The 22,886-nt window shown below is 44.7% G+C and overlaps 1 protein-coding gene and 1 long non-coding RNA gene across 2 annotated transcripts in view; one reads left to right on the top strand and one right to left on the bottom strand.

Annotated features, from left to right (window-relative positions):
- Nucleotides 1-4,331, bottom strand: part of DUSP22 (dual specificity phosphatase 22) — a 47,275-nt gene extending 42,944 nt beyond the window's left edge. Inside the window, exon 1 of the mRNA XM_066625380.1 lies at nt 3,987-4,331. Within this exon, the coding sequence (XP_066481477.1) occupies nt 3,987-4,007 (21 nt within the window). The 5' untranslated portion in view covers nt 4,008-4,331. The remainder of the gene's footprint in view (nt 1-3,986) is intronic.
- On the top strand, nt 597-21,296 carry LOC136649007 (uncharacterized). Its single transcript, XR_010794360.1, has 3 exons — nt 597-630; nt 5,597-5,745; nt 21,197-21,296. It is a non-coding gene; the product is annotated as an uncharacterized lncRNA (long non-coding RNA).
- Nucleotides 21,297-22,886: the final 1,590 nt, after the last annotated feature.

The following is a 22,886-nucleotide window of genomic DNA, read 5'->3' as shown; positions in this document are numbered from 1 at the left end:
ACTGTGTGCAGCACTACTCACTGGTCAGACTAAGGGCAAGCGTTAACAGCCACCAGATGAACCAAGAACCAATTGTGGCAACAGCAGCTGCTAACAGTCTCTGGGGGTTGGCCTTCCCAGAAACATTAAGGGAAGCAAGTAAGCCTCTCTGGCTTAAGAACAAAGGGAAGGCTTTTAATTGAAGTAGCCCATCACCAGCCAATTCTTCTTTCTTATACCATACATGGCTATAGCCAAACGGTTCACTCAGTTTACCAACCAAGGTCACATACTGACAGGCCAGATCATCTCCAGGGGAACATACTTTGCAGTTAGCCTCCAATTTTCTTATGACATTAGATCCTCATTACAGCACTAAGCATAATATAACTACTGATGAAAACGTGGCCAAAAATGTGAGCTACAAGCCCACTCACTCAGATGCTACTTCCTCTACTAATCACACACTTATGACCCTGCCCAGGATTTAATGTGCCAAGATTTAGCCATGCAAAAACAGAGGGAGGTATCAAAGCACAAGGTGGGTGGAGCCCAAGATAACCACACCCACCTTCCTACTAAACCATGCAGTTTTGCAGTGAGGTCATTACCCCAACCAGGGACACAGCTTATCCAGGGCAGGCATTTAAGGTGGGTCTTCTGGGGAGCTCTTTGAAAAGGAAGGAGAGGGTGGGAAATAAGAGAAAGTGTGGAGGAGAAGCGAGTGGTGGGCTGAGGAGCCTACAAATGCTGGTGGGTCCAATTCTAAAAAGGTGGGCCACTGGTTAGAAGTGACAGAGGACCTGCAAGTTGCACAAAGAGTTGGTCCCATGCAGAACAAACTTGTGCACCCCACCCATCCTCCCTCTCTTTCTCCACAATTTCAGGGGAGTCACAATCCTAAATATGCTCACATAGGAACTCCAATGCAATGAATGAGGCTTGCACTTCCATGACGTGCCAAGAATATTTAACTTGTGCATAGCTTTTTACATGTATTATTTTGATGCTGTCCTTATGACAACCTTGTAAGGTAAGTTACCATGCAATCCTATGCATGTCAACTCAGAAATTAGTTCCACTAAGTTCAACTGAACATACTTCCAGGAAAGTGTGTATACAACTGCTGCCTAAATCTTATTATCCCCAGATGCTACCCTGGGTCTGCCACTGCTGCCCTTGCACAAAAACAAAAAGTCCATTACTTTGAAGGTGAAATTTCTTCAAACACAGAAGTGCAGGACTTCCATTTGATTTAAAGGAGCTCCTTCATTTTTCCCTGAAAAATGGCAGAAGTCATATCTGAACTAGGAAAGTCCTGATTTACTGCTCAGTCACTAAGCGACACTAGCTAGGGATCAGAGTTCTAAGCAGCTCTGAAGGAGATGGTCAGTAGCTTGCAACAACAGCATTGCAGTAGGAAAACTTTTGTGAGGTAGACTGTTCTAAATTTTTCAAAAATTAAACGGGTGTTTAATTAAATTAAACTCAATGATTTCACTAACCAAAGCTCAGGAAGATCACAACAAATAAAGTCATTAGACATTAAGACATTAAGGCACTATTTACACATGTACAGTTATCACTTGGTGATAGCAACATCAAGTTCACATGCTCTACTGCAAATTATCAGTTGATGTATATGTGTGTGGACCAGCCTATGGGGAAGATATAAGTAGTAAAGAAACTATGTAAAATAAGCCTTGAATAGAAGGATGCCTGAAGAGAACTGGTGTAATGTGGTGGCTGAAAATCAGAACTTCCCCACTTTGAATCTCATCTCTGCCCTGATCAGAAGGACAAGGGCTGGGCCCATGAGAAGGGGGTGCAGGGGGATTACATTGTACCTAGACCTGGGGTCAAAATGGGGGCCTGAGAGCCACAGGAGGGAAGTTGGAAATTTCCTGGGATCTTAGAAAATGTTTGCATATATTGTGCAAAGACTAGCATTCATGTTTTGGGTAGTTTTATATAGCCTAATTCAGTGGTTCTCAGACTTTTAGCACCAGGACCCACTTTTGAGAATGAGAATCTGTCAGGACCCACCAGAAGTGATGTCGTGACCAGAAGTGACATCATCAAGCAGGAAAATTAACAATCCTACATTGCAATCCTAGCCAATCTTAAATTGCAATCCTAGCCACATTTACCCAGGAGTAAGCTCCATTTACTATCATTGTAAAAAGCATTTATATAATAGCATGTTCAAAGAACAGATCTGAAAGATTTCCCCAAATGCAGTCACATACCATGATAGCATGAAGTCTAATATATTAAAAAATAAAATATTGAAATGAATGGGGACCCACCTAAAATTGGCTCATGACCCACGTAGTGGGTCCCAATTCACAGTTTGAGAAACACTGACCTAATTTGTAGAAATTATAATCCAATTGAGAATGGAAGGGGACCAAAAGAAACTTTGTATCCCCAAAAGAAACTCTGAAACCCTGACAAAGTTTTTCTCAGAGGCCATGGACAAGGGGGATTTAAGAGCTCTGATTTGAGGAAAGAGAAGGTGAGATAGGTGACCTTAGGCAAGCCACTGCTTCTCAGCCTCAGGCTACAATACACTTTCCTGGGAGTAAGCCTCATTGAACTCAATAAGACTTACTTCTGAGTAGACATGAATAGGCTTGTGCTGTGTCACTCAAATGCAATACAGGGCTAATACCTTACAGAGATAAGGTATTATCTTGTTGTTAAGGGTTATCTCAAAGTAATACATGTAATGACTTTTGCACACTCAGGAGAAACTATAAGAAATGACATTTCTATTATTGACATTATAAGAAATGGAACCTGGTGCCTCATCTTCTTGCAGAAAACCGCACCGGAAATACATCCCATAGGACAGTGGTTCCCAAACTTTTCAGCATGGGGCCCACCTTAACCCATTTCTGCCCAGCCCACAGGTGTATACATTTGATCCCTGTTGTGTATATATGCAAAGTTGAGCAGAAATTGCTTTTTAAAAAAGCTTTACCAACCAACTCAAGCCTCAGTAGCTCTAAAGGTTATTAGGCCATAATGCTTTCCCCCCTTCCCCCAGCAGATTGTTTAACCTCGATGCACATAGTCTCATCTAATTGCCTTGTCTAATCTAATTGTCAGTTTCGTGACCCACCAAAAATTGGGTCGGGACCCACAGTTTGGGAACCACAGCCCTAGGAGAAGGAATAGCAAAGGCTGACTATTTATTCGGAGCGATTTAAAGGGCACACACCCCTGCACGCCCACTTGCTGAATTACCAGCTGCAAGTTCGAGGACGAGCCCAAGCGTTTCCCTCTGCGTATGCAAATGACCAAGAGGCGTCTACTCCACCGAACGAAAACAGTACATACCGATTCGCTGTCAATTCTCTACTGCGTGACCAACGCAGATCTATAGACGAACCGGAGCAGTCTCTTCCACCCGATCTTTTGCACTAAGCGAGGATTTCTTGCGAGCCAAAGCATCACAAGTCTAACTGCTGCGGCTGCAACCCTGTGCACGCTGCCTAGGAAGTAATAGCCCAGTCCTACGCGTGACTATTCAGAAGTAAGTCCCATTGAGTTCCATGGGGCTGACTTCCAGGAAAGCATGTATAGAATTGCAAATCCAAGCACTTATCTGGGATTGATTACAGTGGAACTTACTACTGAGTAGACACGCCTAGGCTTGGGCACTGACTCTCCCCCCAACACACAAACCCACACAACTCAATGCGACTTACTTCCACGTCAACACACGCAGCAGGGCTGAGCTTCACGTGCGTGTGGTAGTCAGGTGACTGGCGTGTACACACACACACAGCTTCCAGCTGTGTGGATCGTCCCCCCTCCCCATTCTCTGATCAAAGTCAGCCCTTCCCCATTAAGCCCCCAGAAAGTCCTTGCAATGCAAAGCACGCGATCCTTGGCATGCTCTTTCCGACAAAGCTCCAAACAAGACAGAAACGTGTCTTTAAACAGCTTGCACGCGAACACACATACACAGAAAGAACAGAAGCAGCAGCAGCGTTTACCTTGTTCATCCCATTCCCCATGGCGCTACTAAGCGGGCTGCAACTTTTGCACCAGAAACTACAAGCAGCCTATGGGTGAGAGGCTGCAAAGGGGGGGAGGAAGAGGGGGAAAAGTATTTACTCTATATGGAGGAGCACTTTATATGCGTTGTTCTATTAGTAAATAACATCCTATGCAAGGATCTATCAGCATCCCCCCTCCTAGTTGGCTGGGACTTTCCTCCTAGGTGTCTTATGATCAGAGGCTTTTCCGCTTGGCCGCCCCTGGACTCCACTGGACCAGAGCCCAGATGAACTTGCTCTCAGCTCGCGCTGCCAGGAACTGCGTCCCTCTCATTCCCACCCTTCGCTCTCCATCACTCCCACGTGTCCTTACAATCCAGGCACTGCGAAAAGCCTTGCCCCAATGGAGCCACGGAACACTTCTGGGACTCGTAGTTCTCCCCTCCCTCCATCCCTATGCTAGAGTGCCGTTCTAAAACTACCACTCCCGGCGGGCTCTGCGCGTTGTTGTGCCCCACCCCGTTTTGAGAGCACCCAGTGCTTGTAAGTCCCGCCCACTTTCATTCCTGGAAGGATGAGTAAGCGAGGTATGCTTGCTCATGGGTGTGGAGGCGCTTGTTTGGTTCTGAGCAATTGCAACCCCATTGCAAGACAGATTTTTTTTTTTTGGCAGATAAATATTTCTATTTTTTGCCATTTATGCAAAACAGGGTTTGTAAAAAAAATAGTTTAAGCCTTCACTGCTGGGCCTTTTCCAGTAAATTGCTACTTAGAGTGTTTAGATGTCCCAGCTGCAGCAAAGTTTTAGATACTCCGAACTGGTGGACTCAGAGGGCGTAGGCAGACCATTTTCGGAGGGTTTTTTCATTAGAATGTTGAACATGGTATTTTTGGTGGTGGTGTGTACTATACACCCAGTACTATCTCTGATAAACCCATTTTTGAAGGGTTTTTTTTGGGTTGCCATTTCAAAAACCTGTTTGACCTAAAGATAAACTACAATAGGGCACGCTACAGGTCACAATTTCTCTGTCATACAACACTCAATGTTCTTTAAATACATATATATGATTTGCTTGGTTTCAGTACACCAAAAGTTAGACAGCCTTGATTGCAGAGCCAAGTTTGAAAAGTGTCACTGTATCATGCTTGAAAGGTAAAATTCAAGCATAATAACCGCCATGCTGTTGGTGGGCAGGGCTCACAACCCCCAATGGCCCTACTAATAAATGACCCCCCAAAACTTCCGCAGCACACCTGCAGACCATTTGTGGCACACCAGTGTACCACAGCACAGTGGCTGAAAATGGCTGATAAGAGTCACATCATTTTAAAACCAGGCATATAATGTATAGACCTACCTTTTTTGTTTTGAATCAATTGCAGTTGTAAGTAACATAAGGCAAGTTCAGTTTTATTTCCATATCAGTCATGAACCATAACAGAAATTAAAGATACGGTACAAAATAGTAATAATAGAAACCATGTGTTTAAAAATCATTTCAACAGGCAAGAAGGAAATCCAATCAAATGGTTTTTGTTATAGTAATCATAAAGATAAACAGACATCTCCTCTTAACAATCCTTTTTTTTTAAACTACTGACAGATTTCTGCCCTATTTTTAATAAACTGATGGAACATGTATACAGCACAAAGAAAACACATGGTGAAGTTTATGCAGACCTTGCTTTCTACCTCCACCCCACATCTCCCTGCTGAGAAGTGATATTAAATTATGCCTATCTTTGCATTCAGGTAGGTCTTCAACTGCCCTTGTTTGTAATTTACTGTCAGAGGAAGATGTGTATATTACATACAGAGCCGCTCTTTTTGCAATAGCAAGGGGGATAAAGTTGGCTAAAGGGTTTGACTATGGAACATCAACTATTTAGGTGACTCAGGCTGCAATCCTAACCACACTTTCCTGAGAGTAAGCCCCATTGAACAAAATGGAACTTACTTCTGAGTAGACCTGGTTAGGCTTGTGCCCTCAATGTTTTAACTGTGCGTTGAAGTAAAACTTAAAGCATTTTTTCCTCTCTTTCCTTTCCTTTCCTTTCACTTATGAACTAACCACACTTCCTTATGTCCAGGCTTGAGGAACCATGGATTGTTCAAATTATGATTAATTGAAACAAGCCAACTGGTTTGATGTCCTGGTTTGTTAGCTTGAACAAAAGGACAGTCCCCCAGATTCACAATTGGCAAACTGTGGTTAGTTCCAAAGTGAAAGCAGAAACTTTGAGTCCCACCTCTTTCATGTGAAAGAGGAGGTCAAGGAGAGGGGAACAGACAAACTAAAGGCTTGTGCAGGGTCATTCTGATCTTGTCAAACTGCATATAGCTATATACTACATATAGCACGTGTAGTCTGTGTTGTATGCTCTCACTAAGCCAGGTGTCACTGTTCTACTGCTTTCCTCCTTCTTACACCTCTTTGATTATGACTTCCATTGATATTTACAAGCCATTCACTATTCTTTAATTCCAACATCACAATTGAAATGGTTGGTCTATGGATCAGGCTGATATGTCACTGAGCTTTTCTTCTGGGCCTTGCTGCATCAGCAGTTTACTGAATGCACCTTAAGAATGGTTCAGATCCCAACAGGACTCTAAATGAACCAGCACAAGTGTTACATATCTCCATCCTGAGGAATGAGGCAGCAAGGAAGAGGGACACTAAGTTCAGAACCTCATGAAGGAGGAGCTCTGCCTCATTGTCACTGTGTAGACTACATCACCTACAAAGATCCCAACCTTGCTTTAGATTGGTCAGGTTTATTAGTCATGTCATGATGGATGGGCAGGGGCTCCAGCCTGGGAACTGCCAGCCTTCATCTCCCCAAATGTAGAAACCAAAAAAAGTTTCATTTCCTTCCTCTCCACCTCAGCACTGTCACCATGTGGCAGTGACCATACTACAGGTGGAGAGGAAGGACATATCCAAGTCGTTGTTCTCCATTCTTGATTTTCATATTGGGAAAGCATCCCAAATTCATCTTCATCCTAAATGCCAAACAAACTCAGATTCGGGGGGGGGGGGAATCAATGTTGCTTGGTAGGTACAAAGGACAGGGTTTTTGGGGGGGTGGCATTATGACTCTAAAACTCTTTTCCCAGGGAGGTTTCTCAAGTGTCCCCAGTCTGTTTCTAGGCTTTTACTGAGTCTGACTATGGATCAATCTAGCTTGATCTGTCTACACCAGGAGTGTCCAAAGTTTTTGGCAGGAGGGCCACATCGTCTCTCTGACACTGTGTCGGGGGCCAGGAGAAAAAAAAGAATTAATTTACATTTAAAATTTGAATTAATTTACATAAGTTTACATAAATGACTATATTAAAGATGAACTTATATGAATGAATGAAGGTCTTGCAATAGCTCAAGGCCTATAAAAGGCCTTGCACAAAGCAAGGCTGGCCTTTCCTTTGCTGCCGCTACTGCATCACAGATGTGAAACAACAAGCAGTGGAGGGAGCCCTCATCCCACAGCTCACACAAAATGTCAAACAGTCACCCTCACGCTGACAGCAGTTGCGTTGGGCCAGTGTGGGCTCCAACAAATATCCAGAGGGCCAGAGGCTCACTGGAGACTGGGGGCTCCCTGAGGGCCGCATTGAGAGGCCTCGAAGGCCACAAGTAGCCCCAGGGCCAGGGTTTGGGCACCCCTGGTCTACACTGACTGACAGTGGCTCTCCAGGGTTTTAGGCATCTGGGGATGTTAGGGAGTGAATCTCAGACCTTCTTTGCATGCCTAGATCAACACATTCTACTCTCAGGCTCCACCCAGAGGTTTTTTCCGACCCTCCTTCTCAAGATCATTTGAAGAGAAAGTACTAGGATTGAATCTATTATCTTGGAAAGGTGCCATTAAGCTAAGCCACCCCAGGTGTCTATGGCTGTCTGGACTAAGGCAGGTTCCTGCATTTGCTGCTGCTTGGATTGTGAATGCAGGACAAAAGGCAGTGCAGAAGCATGGTTTGGTAGCGCCAGCACACATGGACAGCAAGGGGTGGATGTGCACTGAATGTGTGTCTTCAAAACTAGATGCTCGCAACGGTATTCCTTCAGAATGTCAGTGGACTTTTGCAGCAGACTTTCACAACAAAAAAGTTGCCCTCAGTCATTTCACTAGCAGACAGATCACTTGTCTGAATATTTCTGTAAATAAAGAAAGCAGACACTTCAGGAAATTTCACAATATCCTTTTTATACTGTTACTGCAATTATTGCTGTTGTTGTTATTATTTCACCTGATGCAATGGTTCCTTTATTTGTCACTGTCAAGCAGAAAATGAAACTTAATCTTAATCTCATTGAATATCTGAACAGAACTGAAATGGAGAGAGACAATTTCATATTCTGGAATGTTTCCAGTGCTGAGTAATTTTACTGTTTAATATAAGCCGATAATATCTGACCAAATATTGGGGGGTAAATGACTATAGAAATGAAGGTAGGTTTCCTGTGTAGCTTGGAGAGTTATGCTCATATATGAAAAGAAGCCTGTCACACTTTGAGAGATGAAACCATATTGAACCATTTTCAGAGTTTCACTGTTTCTACTGTATTATGAAACAGGTGTGTTTCACCAGCTTATTCAGCTGTGTGTTTCAACATGATTTTCAGGCCAGAGTTGTCTTAAGCAATTCATATTGTATATAGATCTGCCCACATATACCCCCTTGTATTACAGTAAGTACTCAGAATCTCATGAATGCTGACATACAAAGCAAATGTTTACAGTAGCATACTATCAGTGTCACAGTTCGCTGGTGTATCTCTGAGTGTGCGCATTTACAAAACGTGCCTGGGACAATCATAATATTTCAGATGTTTGGTGTGACGGGTCTGTAGGTGTAGATACTTACAAAATATGTTGTGTTCCAGGGCATGATCTAAGACACATGAGTAAGCCACTTTGCTGAGGCTAAACAGGTCTAGGTCTGATCAGTGCCTGTTAAGCAACTGCCTAGACCCCATAGACAGTGCCTTGATTTCTCTGATGGAAGAAAATGTAATAAATAAGAAATACTGCTGTGAACATTCCCAGATTTAGGGGAAGCTCACATAATATTTCATTCATGAACTATCACTGTACTAATTGCATAGGTTTGATCTTGTTGCAGTGATTAATTGTATGCTGTTCCCTTTGGATCAAGGCAATAATTAACAAGGCTGCTCGTCACTTGACTTTTTAATTAATTTTTTTAATTGGCCCACAGCAACTCACTCACACCTATCTTCAGAATGTTCTTGGTCCATTTTCTTTTCTTTTTCTTGGACCACTGGTAGAACATTTTTTCTCTGTACCCACTCCTAGAAGACCACCTCATACATCAACCGTGGGCTTTAGCCCCTATGTCAGTCACCATAGTACTGTTTATGGCCAAGCAGTATTCCTTTTGGTTTGATCTACAAGAGAGTAAGGTCCGAATCCTTTCCAATTTTCCAGTGCCAGTGCAGCTGTGCCAATGGGGCATGCATTGCATCTTGTGGTGGGGCAGCGGTCACAGAGGCCTCCTTAAGGTATGGGAACATTTGTTCCCTTACCTTGGGGCTGCACCGGTGCTGGAATATTGGATAGGATTGGGCGCTAACACAGCTGTCCCTCTGAAACTCATATTTTAAAATATAGGCTGAAAAGGCTGTTTTGTAATGTGTATATACAAAACATTACAAAACAGCCTTTTCAGCCCAGATTTTCAGCTCATGATTCATTTAGGATAGGGCTGTCTCCTAGATGGGATTTAGAAACAAGGGCACATCTAACAGGTTCTTCTCTTTTCTCCCTACAAACAGTCTGCAAGGCTAATTGAGGATGGATTACCTCAGTATCCAGGTTTATTTTGCAAATCTAAGATGTCTTATCCCCTACTATTTTCTGCCATGCAGCAATGCTGATGGAGCACGTACTGTGTGCAATAGTTGGGGGGGGGGCGACGACACTTGGCCTGGGAGAGATAATTAAACATTTTTTTAACTTACCTCCCAGTAGGCTTCCTGGTCACAAATCACAGATATTTAGTTATGTAAGTCCAAGGAGAGGCAGGGGGCATGTCAGGCTGTAAAAATGGAGATAGCATCTCAGCACATGCTGCTGCCAGAATCCAACCCCTTCAGCCCCCACACCAACCCCTGCGCTGCCCTGCTCCCCACCTCAAACCTCCCCAAACCTTCCATGATTTGCTCCCATTGATACCTTATCTGCTGCAAACCAGGCTGAGACTGTATGTGGCAGGCACGCAAAGTCGCCAGCCACTCCCACCAGCAATTTTGACAGGCATGACAGCACCATGAGAGATGCACTGCTGCTTAGAGGATTTATGGCAGCCAATTGGGAGATAGGATTGGGCCATTCGCTATGTTACTGACTTGTGTGATATAACACAATCAACCAAGCAGAAGTTTTGCATGTGCAGTGGGGCTCAGGAGCAGTATAGGAACATATATAGAGGCACAGATGTGAATATGATGTCACATATGATAATGGTGATGTATCCCTACACACTAACAGCCAATTCTTCTGATCCTGGTACCTCAGGAAAGGATGGAAAGATAGCTGGAGCTGAATGTATCGTACATTAAGTTGCACATGCCCAATGTTTATGTTACATTGCGTAGAGGAAGTGTACATATAATCACATCCAACCATGCATATAAGATTTCTGCTTGGCTGGCCATGTGAGCCAGCCTTTAAAAACTATAAAAGATACTCAGGGTGCATTCCAATGACATGTAAGCATTGTGACTGTGCAGGGTTATACACATTTACGTGGCAGTAAGTGCCTCTGAACACTGTGGAGTTTTCTTCTGAGTGGGCACGCGTGGTATTGCATTGTCAACTGATTTCATTATGGAAGTAACAGCCCATTCGTAGTCTTTTCCCCACCGTAGCATGCAGCAGCTCCAAAATAGGCTGTGCAGCATGCTATGATCCTGGGAGTGGAGTGGGGCAATCAGGAGGCTTAGAAGAGGTAAGGGGAAGTACTTTTCCTTACCATCCATAAGCCCCTCAATCGCCAATAGGTCTCCTTGGACCTGCACCAGCTCTTTAGCTGGTGCAAGTCCAAGGAGACCGAGTGGGTGTGCTGGGAGGTTCTGGAGGGAATAGAATCCAGCCTAAGTCGCTCACACCAAGATACATGCCCTCCCGCCTCTAACATGTCTCCTCCCCTCTTCTGCTCACCCTGCTGACTTACCAACATCAACAGGGCCTCACCTGGTCGTAACCTCGTGCGGGGTCCTGCTCGCAATCTGTGGCAGTGGCCCAGAAGTACACAGATATGCATGCTTCTGCCGGAATGCCATGATCTGGTGGTGGAGCTGCTTGATAAGATTGGGTGATAAGGCATGTGCTTAAGGCTGCAATCCTATATGCACTTCCCTGGGAGTAAGCACCACTAAATACAACAGGACTTGTTTCTGAGTAAAAAAGCATAGAATTGTGCTGTAATCGTCTCCCATTGAAATATATGGAACTTTAAGGTGCTTTATTCTGACTGGGTTGAGCCTTGATGATGATGATGATTTTATTTTGTGTATGGTTATTTGTGTTTGTGTGTAGAGCTGTAAACACACAATTTCTGTGTAACAAATGCCTCTGGATCTCAGTACTGTGGCACTGCCATTATTTTGATTGGTTTGTACTTACTGCACAATATATTTATTCATTTAAGAACTTTTCAGTAGTTTCTGTAAAGTCCTTTCTAGACTGCAAACAATTTGTTTAGTATTGATTTCCCAGAAATGGTAGTACTTCTAGAGAATGCATTGGTAATAAAATTTTTGTTTACATATATGGAAAATGAGGTGCTACTCACAAGCAATTATATCTAAAAGGAAAGCTTATCTTCACTTAGGCAGAAACGCATCAGCCAACTTTATAGGAGAAACTTAACACAGCTGTTGCAGTGTGTAAGCCCTTGAGTGCTCTGCAGAGAGTGATGCAAGATTGCAATTACACTTAGGGCGCAATCCTAACTGCACCCAGGGCCGGCACATGTCCCTTGGCCAGCCTGGGAAGGTCACAAATGTGCTGTAAAGCATGTTTGCGCCTCCTGGGGTGTCAGCTGGGCTGGTGCAGGGATGACAGATGACGGTGCATGGTAAGTCAACCAGCCGACCTCGGCTGGCGCGGGGGTCTGAGAGAGTGTGGGGAGGAGGCATTTCAGGGTGGGGGGAGGGCAGGCAGCAGTTGGGCCTGTGGGCAGGTGGTGGAAGAGCAGGGGATGGGACCAGGATCCAGCACTTGTACCAGATCTTGACCCCTTTCTCAGGCAGCATGGAGCAGCTCCAGGCTGCTCAGTTCTGCTCGGATCTGCGCCACCTCTTAAGGTGGCACAGATCCAAACAGATCCATTGAGGCTGCAGCGGCACTCCCCAGGGTAAGGGGAAGCATTCCCCTTGCCCTGGGCTGCTGGATATGGAGCAGTTAGGATTGCGCTGCCTAGGATTTCTCAAACAGTTCTGAAAATAATGTAAGACTTTCTCCTCTTAAAATGAGTTACTACATGTTACTACATGGTAGAAAGCATATAATAAAGCATAGGCTGACTTAACTCTTCCAGTAATGCACAAACACTTCCTGTTCATTCTCAGATGCAACTTTAATATCCATCCACTGTATCTGATTAATCAGTTTCAGCTTTCCCCATGAACACACTGCATCACAAATTTGCATTCATTCACACACAATTGGCATTTTGAGAAAATCTGAGGCATCACTCCCTAGGAAAGTTTACTTTGCTCCTTCCTTATTGTCTTTTAGATGCTAGGTCAAGGTGGCCCTGTCCTTGGGGACTTCTGAATGCCCTTATATCCACTTTTTCTATTTTCTGTTGCACTAATCTAGTGGTCTCCAAAATACAGCCTGCAGGCACATCTAACCCCACCAACACATTTTAACTGGTGCCCTGACACTATAAGTGCATGCAGGCCCCTCTATTCCATGTGCTGGTCATGCGATTCCTCAGAGCAGGATAGGCCGCCAAAAAGTGCTGTGTTTTTTCTTAAACAATCTTCTAAATGTAATAAAGTGTCTATTGATAGATGTCATTGAATCTATGTGACAGCCATCATGTAAGTCGGATTTTCTGTTACTATGCAACCATCAGAATTTCTAATGCAATATAATGATTAAGAGCACAATATATGAGCCAGGAAGGTCTTGATGCAAAACTCTGATATGCCATAAATTCAAGGTGAGGGAGTTCCTTTGGCAAGCATTATGGCTCACAGCCCAATCCCGAGCTGCCTGGCTTGCAGGGCTGCAGCGGTGCCGAAAATGGCTGCCACCTCATCCAGCATGCTCCAGGCAGCCGCCAGTGGGAAAAGGGGACTTTTGTCTCTTTCCCCCGGATAAAGTGAGTAGCCCCACAATAGGGCTACTTGATTCTATGGTGACCCAAAGGTCGCCATAGAATCAAAAGCCACCGTGTCGGGCAGCAAGTCCGACACAGAGGCTCTGGATCTGGTGGAACAAAGCTCTACTGGTTCTGTCTCCCTCCCAGTCCACTCCCTCTCCTGGCACACCTCTTCCCTGCTCTCTCCCTGCTCTCCCTCCACCTCCACCCTCCATGGAACACTTCCCCCCTGCTTCCCCCCATGCATCCACCTACCTCTCTGCTGCTCAGCGGTCTGCATGACCACTGATCAGCGGAGCTCTGGCACTAGCCCAGCACCAGCCAGCACTGGCGGAGCATCGGCGATAGGGCTCACAAATTTGCCTTATGGCACGTTTGCCACAGCGTGCGCCAGCAGTAAGCCAGTGTGCCAAGCTCAAGATTGGGTTCTCAGTTCCTTGCTTACAATAAAGAGTTAATAATACATGTCTGCCACCACCATCCCCAGACTAAGATCTGTTGAGAAAACATACATGAAAAGTACTGTGTGGTTAGTATCATTATCTTGGAAGGGAACTACAGGGTCATTGAGTCCAATCCCCTGCCAATTCAGGCTGTCATCAGCTACAGCATCCCTGATATGTGGCTATGCAGCCTCTGCTTATCAACCTCCATTTATGCAGCATGGAGATGCTCCATAAATGCTCCATAAATGCTGCCACTTTCCAAGGCAGACTGTTCTACTTCTGATTAGTTCTTACTATCAGGAAGTTCTTCCTAACATTTAGCCTAAATCTTCCTTGTACTTTATTCTGGTCCTAACCTCCAGAGCAACTGAGAAAAAACCTGCTGCATATGGGTCTGAGCATCTCAGATATTTACAGTTAGTTATCATGTCACCTCTTAACTGTGGCTGGGGAAAGCATCACATTAGCATTTATCTATGTATTTTATGAGATATAGACTGCAGTCCAAAGTATACTGGGCCCGGTAAGTTTGCACCGGTCTTTCCAGGCCAGCACAGGGGTCCGGGGGTGGGTGGGAGGTAGGCATTTCAGGGCGGGGGGGAAGGAGGGTAGCAGGTGGGCCTGTGGGTGGGTGACAGAAGAGTGGGGCACTTATGCTGGATCCTGTCCACGTTCCCAGGCAGCCCGCAGCTACTCTGGGCTGCTTGGATCTGCACCACCTTTTTATGTGGTGCAGATTGTAGTAGCCCCATTGGGGTAGCAGCAACTTTTCCCAGAATAAGGGGAAATGATTCCCCTTGCTCCAGCCTGAGCTGCAGGCAGCTCCAAACTTGTGCTGGATATGGTGCAGGCCTGCCGGCTTCCCCATTCCAGCACATTAGAATTGCGCTGATAATCTCCCTTATCCATTAAGTTTCAGTGCAGAAAACAAACTTAAAAAGACAATTATAAAAAGGTTTCAAGTTGATCAATTTAAGCCATTTCTACCCAATGTTGAAAATATGCAACAGGGATCATATGTGAATGCCTATGGACTGGGCAGAAATGGGTTAAAAATATATATGATATTCACTAATGGACAAGCAGTTGCATATAAGGCCAAACAGATGAGCATCACTTTGACAGTTGGGGAAAGATGGGTTTTGGAATCAGCCTACTTACTTTTCCTCCCTTCCCTTACAACAGGGGACTGCTGGTGTCAGAAGTGGCAACACATTACTTAGCAACACACATCCAGCATGAATCACCATGCCGGCCACTTTGGGTGATGGTTGCAAGCTCCCTTCCCCTTGTGGGATCAGGACAACTGTTAAAGTACCCCTATTTATCCTCAGTTACTAACCAGCTTACTTACCAGCTAACCAGTTACTTACTCAGCTTGCCCAAGTGATAAGGTCCTAAACACCTGGAGCATATCTCAGAATGAAGGGATCTAGAGCTAGGAGACACTGCTGGAAACACGTACTCTAAGGCAATCAAATAATCTCATGCTTTCAAAGTCCCCCTCTGCCCTATCAACTTTTGGATCTTGGTTTTTGTGTTACAATGCCTAAGAAGACAACATGCATCTCAGACCATCTGATGCCTCAGGTGGCGTAGGCCAAGATTCCGAGCTTCAGGAGAGTGGGCGAGTGAGCAACTGCAGCATACTTGACGCTTTCTGTTCTGACAAAAGTCTATCACCTTCTCAGAAGCTTCTTGCTTCTCAGAAGCTTCTTGCTGTTGTCTTAAGCGGGTGACCACAAGGAATAGCAGAATAGAGATTAGAAAGCCCCTGGTTCTAGCCTCAGCTATTTCTAACATATTACTTAAATTTCAGACATTGATTGTATAAGATTACGGTCATGCGTTTCCTGGTTTGGTGCATTGATGAGGAGGTGGGAGATCATTCTAGTACTCATGGAATCCATTAAAATATGACAGATGTCAATGGCAAAACACCTGTGGATTTGAATTACTGGGCTGCTGCACCCACCATGCACAGATACTTTTTTGTGTTAAAAGTGACAGTTTCTTTTCCACATTTCATCACTAAAAATGAGAGACGCGGAGAAAACAAGCCAAGCTTAAGAATGTGCATGTATCTGGTTGTATAAGATCACAGTCCTGTGTTTCCTATGTATGTACGAGAATAACGAGAGTTGGAGAGAGAAACAAACTGAGCTTGAGAAACCATTCAATTTTACAATGCAATCTGTATTGTGTCTACTCAGAATTAAATCCCAGTGAGCTCATCAGGACTTACACCATCCTAACTGTGCTTAGCTGTTCAGCTGCAATTACTCAAATGTGGAAACTGTGACTATAATTAGCTTCTGGACCCAATTCAAGGTGCTGGTTTTAACTTTTAAGTTAACATCAGAGAGGGGGTAGGCCTACAAATCTTTATGCCCCCTCATCAGTGAAAATCATCACTGATATTTATGAGAAATGCATCAAATACAAGTATTATTAGCATTAATTAGATGACATTAAAAATGATCTTCCCAGCATCTTATAATATTACAAATATTGCAATATTACAGCAATTGACTTTTTTTTTTAATAAGCCAATCATATTTGGGATGGAGGCTTCCATAAAACTGACTGTGTAGCCACTGTTGCAGGAAGACTTACTGCTAGAACCAAATCTGCAGACTATAGAGGTCTGGAGATTATGCTCTGTCCACTGCTACCTTTTGAGGAGTGCATGTACATCAGCATGTGTGTATTCCAGCCTCTGGAGACTGATCCAGAAGAGATGGAGACAGCAGCAGCTAAAGATCAGGCTTTTTGGCTGGTAGGAACATCAGTTGTAGCCATCAGTTCCCCTTTTCAGTTGTTCTGCAGAGCCTGGCTTTTAACTGGCAGGAACATTAGCTGCTGCCATCTCACCTTCCCAATCTGGAAAGCAATCCAGGAGGGTATTTAATGCAGTTTGAGGGCAGTGGAGGGGCACCTCCCACAAGTATCCCCCAAGCTGCGAGTTGAAGGAGCTGGTTCACCCTGGCAAAAGAGGCTGTGGGTTTAACCAATGTTCAAATTGCAAAGAGGTCACAAGGGGCCTGTTGCCCTTACTTTTTGAAATGCCCCCCAGATCCTGTTTTTAGATGGGGACATGATTTGATTCAAATAGAGATGGAATTTGTAGATTTAATTAAGGGTCCCCTACTTTTCCCGTATAATTCAGGCACTTGGTTCTAACCTACATCCCCAAAAGTGTTCATATTGACATGAATATTTTTGCCAGGAAGAGAATCTTTTCACCATGGTCTCCTCCTTTTAATTGAATTACTGTCCAATCCTACCTAAATCCCCATATGGCAGGGCTTCTCAAACTAGGGCACTGCGACACCCCAGCCTGAGGGCCCTGGCCTCTGCCCCCTTAAGGGGTGGGGGCAGGGGGAGACAGCGATGCAATCATGTTCCACTTCCGGTTTTGTGGAGGCGGAGCGCAATCGCTCCGCTTTCACTTTCTAAGCTTCAGGGAGCCCTGCAAACGGTCGCACAGGGCTCCCTGCACCCCCTTAGCCCCCACAAGGACTTACTGGCGCTGACTACACTGCTTCCTGTGGGGGATTTTTGGCTCCCGGAGGGTCTTCTTGGGGTATTTGTCCTCTTGCCCCTGGATAAGCCCCAGCAGCCACAACAGGTCAACTCAGACCTGCGCCAGCAAGATCACTGGCGCAAGTCCACATTGATCCAAGGAGGATCAGACCCAGGAAGGGGGCTTGGATATGGAGAGCATTAACACTGAGCACTGACACTGCCAATCCTGCCCCCTTTCCGGGCTTGATTTGCTCCCCCTTGCCCCTGTTGCAGCCATGTTCTGTCCTCCCCTCACCCTGTTCAACCCCCTCCCTACCCTCCATACACCTGCTCTGGACTTACCTGCTCTGGCACACCTGGGCCTTGTGCTGTTGCAAAACGTTTTACGGTGCTTTTACGACCCGCGTGCAACAGCGGAACACGTGTTCCACTGGCACAGGCCCTTGTTAGGATTGGGTCATTTATTTTTTGAGACTTCAGATGAACAGGGACTCCCCCATTTGTGGCCACACCTGAATTTCCCAGTGAAAGGGGAGTTCCCCCATACCACAAGGGACTCACAGAGAAATGAATGGAGACCAAACGTCTTCAGATTTCCCAAGAGGTTGAAGAGACCAGTGAAAAGAAAACTGTTTCAAACCATCCTTTTACTACAGGTTGTTGTTATGTCACTTTTTAAAGAAGAATCACTTGAAGAGTTCAATGCAATAAAAGGCTTTTGGCACACTGGTACTGGAGTGTCTCTTCCCTCCCTCCACTTGCCATTGCAGTGAGAGAGGTTTTCATTCAAGCCAAGCTGTCTTTATAGAAATTTTATGGAAATAAGCACATATGTAAACCATCACACTATTGTTCCAGAACAGTTCATCCTAAACTGCAAACTCAGACTCTAGGTTTGAGTCACAGCAGGTGTATATGGATCAGATAAGCAACAGCTGCCTTATTCTCTGAGTTGATGTGGGGCATGTAAACTTATAGGAAGAATCTCCAGGCTGCAACTGGGCAAGCCAAATCTCTACTCAGAAATTAATTCCACCGCAGTCCATAAGGTTTACTTCCAGTTATACATGCAAAGGAATGGAAGTGTAAGGCTATTTTGGGAAGTCACATTTATCTCATGGGAAAGCAGTGTTAATGCAGCATATGCATTCCAGGTATACAATCCATCTATCAGCAGTAGTTGCCAAGGCATCCTTTCAATCTGGTAGTATAATCACACGGCTTTTTAATTTCACTTACAGGACATGGCTAGAAACGAGAAAGTTGATTTAAGGGGGTGAGGAACTGTCCACAATCAATAGTTATGCTATTAAAAGTGAGAAAACCTTCCTGAATGCATTCCAGTATCTTACTGGAATGGCAGAGATGTGCACCTACTCCCAGAGGCCACCTGGGCTAAAACCTGCCATATACTGTATTTGGTTCATATATTGAAATGGGTATTCTGAAAAGCAGTCACTGTTTCACTTCTACCTAGCATAATTCCAAGAAAAGGGAGGAATAGAAATGGAACAGTTGGGAGCAGTATGTGTGTGTGTGTGTGAGAGAGAGAGAGAGAGAGAGAGAGAGAGAGAGAGAGAGAGCTCTCAATGGCTCAAAATGAAAAGAAAAGCCTGAAGGGAATCACCAAATAGGGGAAAACCCTTAAAGCAACAGTCGGGGAGAAAACCACTCTTCTGCGCTGCCTGTTACCAGGCACTGAGCCCTGCAAATTATGTGACTTGAGCAGAAAAGGGGATTCAGGCAGTTATTTATGTAGATAGCGCTGCCCATGTGTGCAGCACTTTACACAGATGACAGAAACGGTCCCTGTCCCAGAGGTTCACAATCAGTTGGTCCAATGAGGCACACAGAAAGAATGGGGAGTACCAAAACTAAAGAAAAGGGGCACTCCAGGCCACAGCAGCGCGTTAAATAGAGTGTCACATAAAGTTAGTAATAGTACACTTTCTTATGCTGCCTGTGTTAAAAATAATCCTCTGTTAAGTGTGGGGCTGTACTGCCCAGAGTGCCTTCATTACTGTGTGGCCAGGAGGCGTGCAGCTGGCCAGGCAGGTTGGGCAATTATCATGAAGGTTGCCCATTTCTTGGCAGTGCAGTATCCTCTACCTCCAACTCACCTCCCTCCCCTCCCCCTAAAATTCCACTCTCAGCAATTTCTGGCAAAGATTTTAATTTGTTATCAAGAAGTTATATCTTTAAGTAGTATGTAAAATACTTCAGAATGTGTGTCCCATCCATTCTTACTAAAGCTTCTAGGAGTACGATTCCCATATACCTCTATGCTCTAATGGGGAGATTATTTGCCAGTATGTGACTTGTAAATTGTCACTTGTAATTTCTGCCACCAGTGTCTACCATGTAGAAATCCCCCCTCCCCTGTTCTCTCTCTCTCTCTCTCTTTCTGTCCTAGCACTTTCTATTCTCTTCTTTCAGACATGTGCAGTGATTCATCCCTTTTCCTTTCAATAGACCCCATCGCTTCATCTTGTGCCTATCATGTGAACTGGCATTCACCCCCAACCATGGTTCAGCATGACAGGCTGAATGACCATGCGAAGTATTTACAAGAATTTGGAAACAATACTAAAGCACTTCTTCAAAATCCTTCAAAAGGATTTTCAGGGGCCACCATCAGTGGGGATTCCCCTTCCCATCCATATTGAGGCTTTACTGAATTTTTCCAGCAATTGTGTGAAAAACATAACATGAAATAGCTGCTGCTTGATATGATGACATATCACACATTTCAGTGTAATATCAACGATCACATCTTCTGTTGATACTGAATGAGGCCTTTTTACAGCAGTGGGGCAAAACAGGTAGACGAAAGAACAATATTACACCTATAGTGTGAAACTGCAAAACAACACTAAGTTCTCTTGCCATTATTCCCCTGCTCTCCGCCCCCCCTTTTAAATGTTGATTCAAACCACAATCTTAAATGTTGGCTTTATTTGGAGTTGAATTAGGAGATACCAGAGACCCAGATTCAAATCAATGCTTGCCATTCACTATCTCTCAACCTACCCTACATAAGAATGTTGTGAGGACTGCAAAGAGAAAAGGCTAAAACAGAGATGCCATTGCATAAACTGGAGGCATATGCTACAGCCACTTTGCTGAAGCCAAGCAAGCCTGGGTCTGCTCAGTGCCTGGATAGGAGATGATCTTGCCTAGAAATCCCCTTGTATGCCTCTTGGAATTCCACAATGGGAAAAAAGCCAAATATAAAAGTCTATAAAGCACATTTTTCCTCCTAATTTTTTGGTCCTCTAACATACATTAGCTATGCAATAGCCAGACTAGAGAGCAAAGGCAGCCTGCAGCACAGATGGTACTTTCATTATCCACAGTTTGGTTTCATGTGGCTTAGGCCCCCTTCCTTTCTTCTTGAAGAGGTTTCCCTGCTGAATACTGGTACAATATGACTGACGTCAACAGTATTCTGCTTCTAAGAGGGCTGTTTTTCCCCCAAACTTCTGATACCTGAGCGCACAATCCTATGCTTGTCTACTCAGAAGTAAGTCTCATTGTCTTCAGTGGGGCTTACTCTCAGGAAAGCATGCACAGGATTGCAACCTGAGGCACCCATATTCTAATTTTTGAAAATAAATAAAAATTGAGGCATACTTCACAGCCTTACTTCTCTGAATAATTTACTTCTCTGAGTAATTTTTAGGGTAAAAATTATCTGCCATAATTGTTATTCTGTGTCTCTGCATGAATAACTGAGCTGGACGTGCCATTTGAGAAGAATGAAGGAAGCCCAAAGCAGCAATTGGCAGAGATGCAACAAACAGATTCTGTTGAAGACAGAATAGGTTTCTTACATCAGGAGTGACTGAAATATCTTCTTGTTTCAGAGAGACAGCATGCAGCAACACCTACACTGGATGGAAATTGATTGGAAGTGGCAAGACGAGATCATGGAATTTTTGATAGAAGCAGTGGGATCACCGTCATCTGTGGGTGAGAACTTGGGTCACACAGAAACTCTTAGAGCACAATTCACTGCGCCAGCAGAGGGTGTCGTGAACATACCATAAAGCATGTTCACGGCGCCCAGAGAGCAAGCAGCGCTGGCAGGGAGGCCTGCACTGCCCGGCCAACGATGTATTCAGAAGAACGGCCACCAGCAGAGATAAGAAATGTGACAGATGGGTCAGGATGATGGAATGAAGGCTGGGAGGGGAGTTTCAGGGGAGGGGGAAATATGGGCAGATCAGGCCCAGGATGGGGCAGGATTGGCAAAGCAGGCCTCTGTCATTCCCTAACTCACTGTTTCTCAAACTGTGAGTCAGGATCCACTAGGTGATCTGTGAGCCAATTTCAGGAGGGTTCATTTCACATTCATTTCAATGTGTATTTTATTTTTAATGTCTTAGACTTGATGCTACCATGGTATGTGACTGTATTTGGGAAAATGGGACAGATCAGTACTTTTAACAGGCTACTCTGTATATGCTTTTAACAATGATAGTCAACGGGGCTTACACCTGGGTAAGTGTGGATAGGATTGCAGCCTTTGGGATATTTGGAGAATTTTTTTTAAACAGATCAGCAATTGCTTGGGATGGTTAGGTGGGTTCTTCTCTATTTAAAATTTTTTTTTAAACATATACTTATTGTCACGACATAACCAAGCCAACGCAGGTGTCTCTGTTTCAGCAGTGTATACATGCTAGGGATTCCAGCTCGTTCCAGGACTGTGTTGTTTGGAACTTTGTCCTGTCAGGTGATAAAATAGGAAGGAGTTGCACCTCACCCCCTCACAGCTGCGGGCTGGTCCGGTCATGTCATGAGAATGGACGATGGCCGGATCCCATCTGTGGAAAACTCGTGCAGGGAAAGCGCCCTACAGGTAGACCACAGCTGTGATACAAGGATATCTGCAAGAGGGATCTGAAGGCCTTAGGAGTGGACCTCAGCAGATGGGAAACCTTGGCCTCTGAGCGTCCCGCTTGGAGGCACGTTGTGCAGCATGGCCTCTCCCAGTTTGAAGAGACACTTGGCCAACAGACTGAGGCAAAGAGGCAAAGAAGGAAGGCCCATAGCCAGGGAGACAGACCAGGGACAGACTGCACTTGCTCCCGGTGTGGAAGGGATTGTCACTCCCGAATTGGCCTTTTCAGCCACACTAGACGCTGTTCCAGAACCACCATTCAGAGTGCAATACCATAGTCTTCTGAGATTGAAGGTTGCCAACACACACTTATTGTCAACTTTTAATATACTTACTTAATTTGATTTGATTCTGTCATTTGGGAGGGTGTTAAAAAAATTTTTCTGTTTGATGGCATCACTTACAACTATGATATCACTTCGTGGTTAAATGCATCACTTCTGGTTGGACCCGACAGATTGTTATTCTACAAAGTGGATCCTGGTGCTAAAAATTTTGATAACCATTAAGTTCCATCCCAGGCCTGATGGCTTTATACAGGGCTGCTTGGACTTGCACCTGCTATTTAGCAGGCACAGATCCAAGTAGCCCCATAGGGAAGGCTGGGGGCATTACTCAGCATAAGGGGAAAAATATCCCCTTAGCCTGAG

The sequence above is a fragment of the Tiliqua scincoides genome, chromosome 4 (assembly GCF_035046505.1).
Source record: "Tiliqua scincoides isolate rTilSci1 chromosome 4, rTilSci1.hap2, whole genome shotgun sequence".
In the NCBI taxonomy this organism is placed as follows: Eukaryota; Metazoa; Chordata; class Lepidosauria; order Squamata; family Scincidae; genus Tiliqua; species Tiliqua scincoides.
This window is presented reverse-complemented; position numbering and strand designations above follow the sequence as displayed.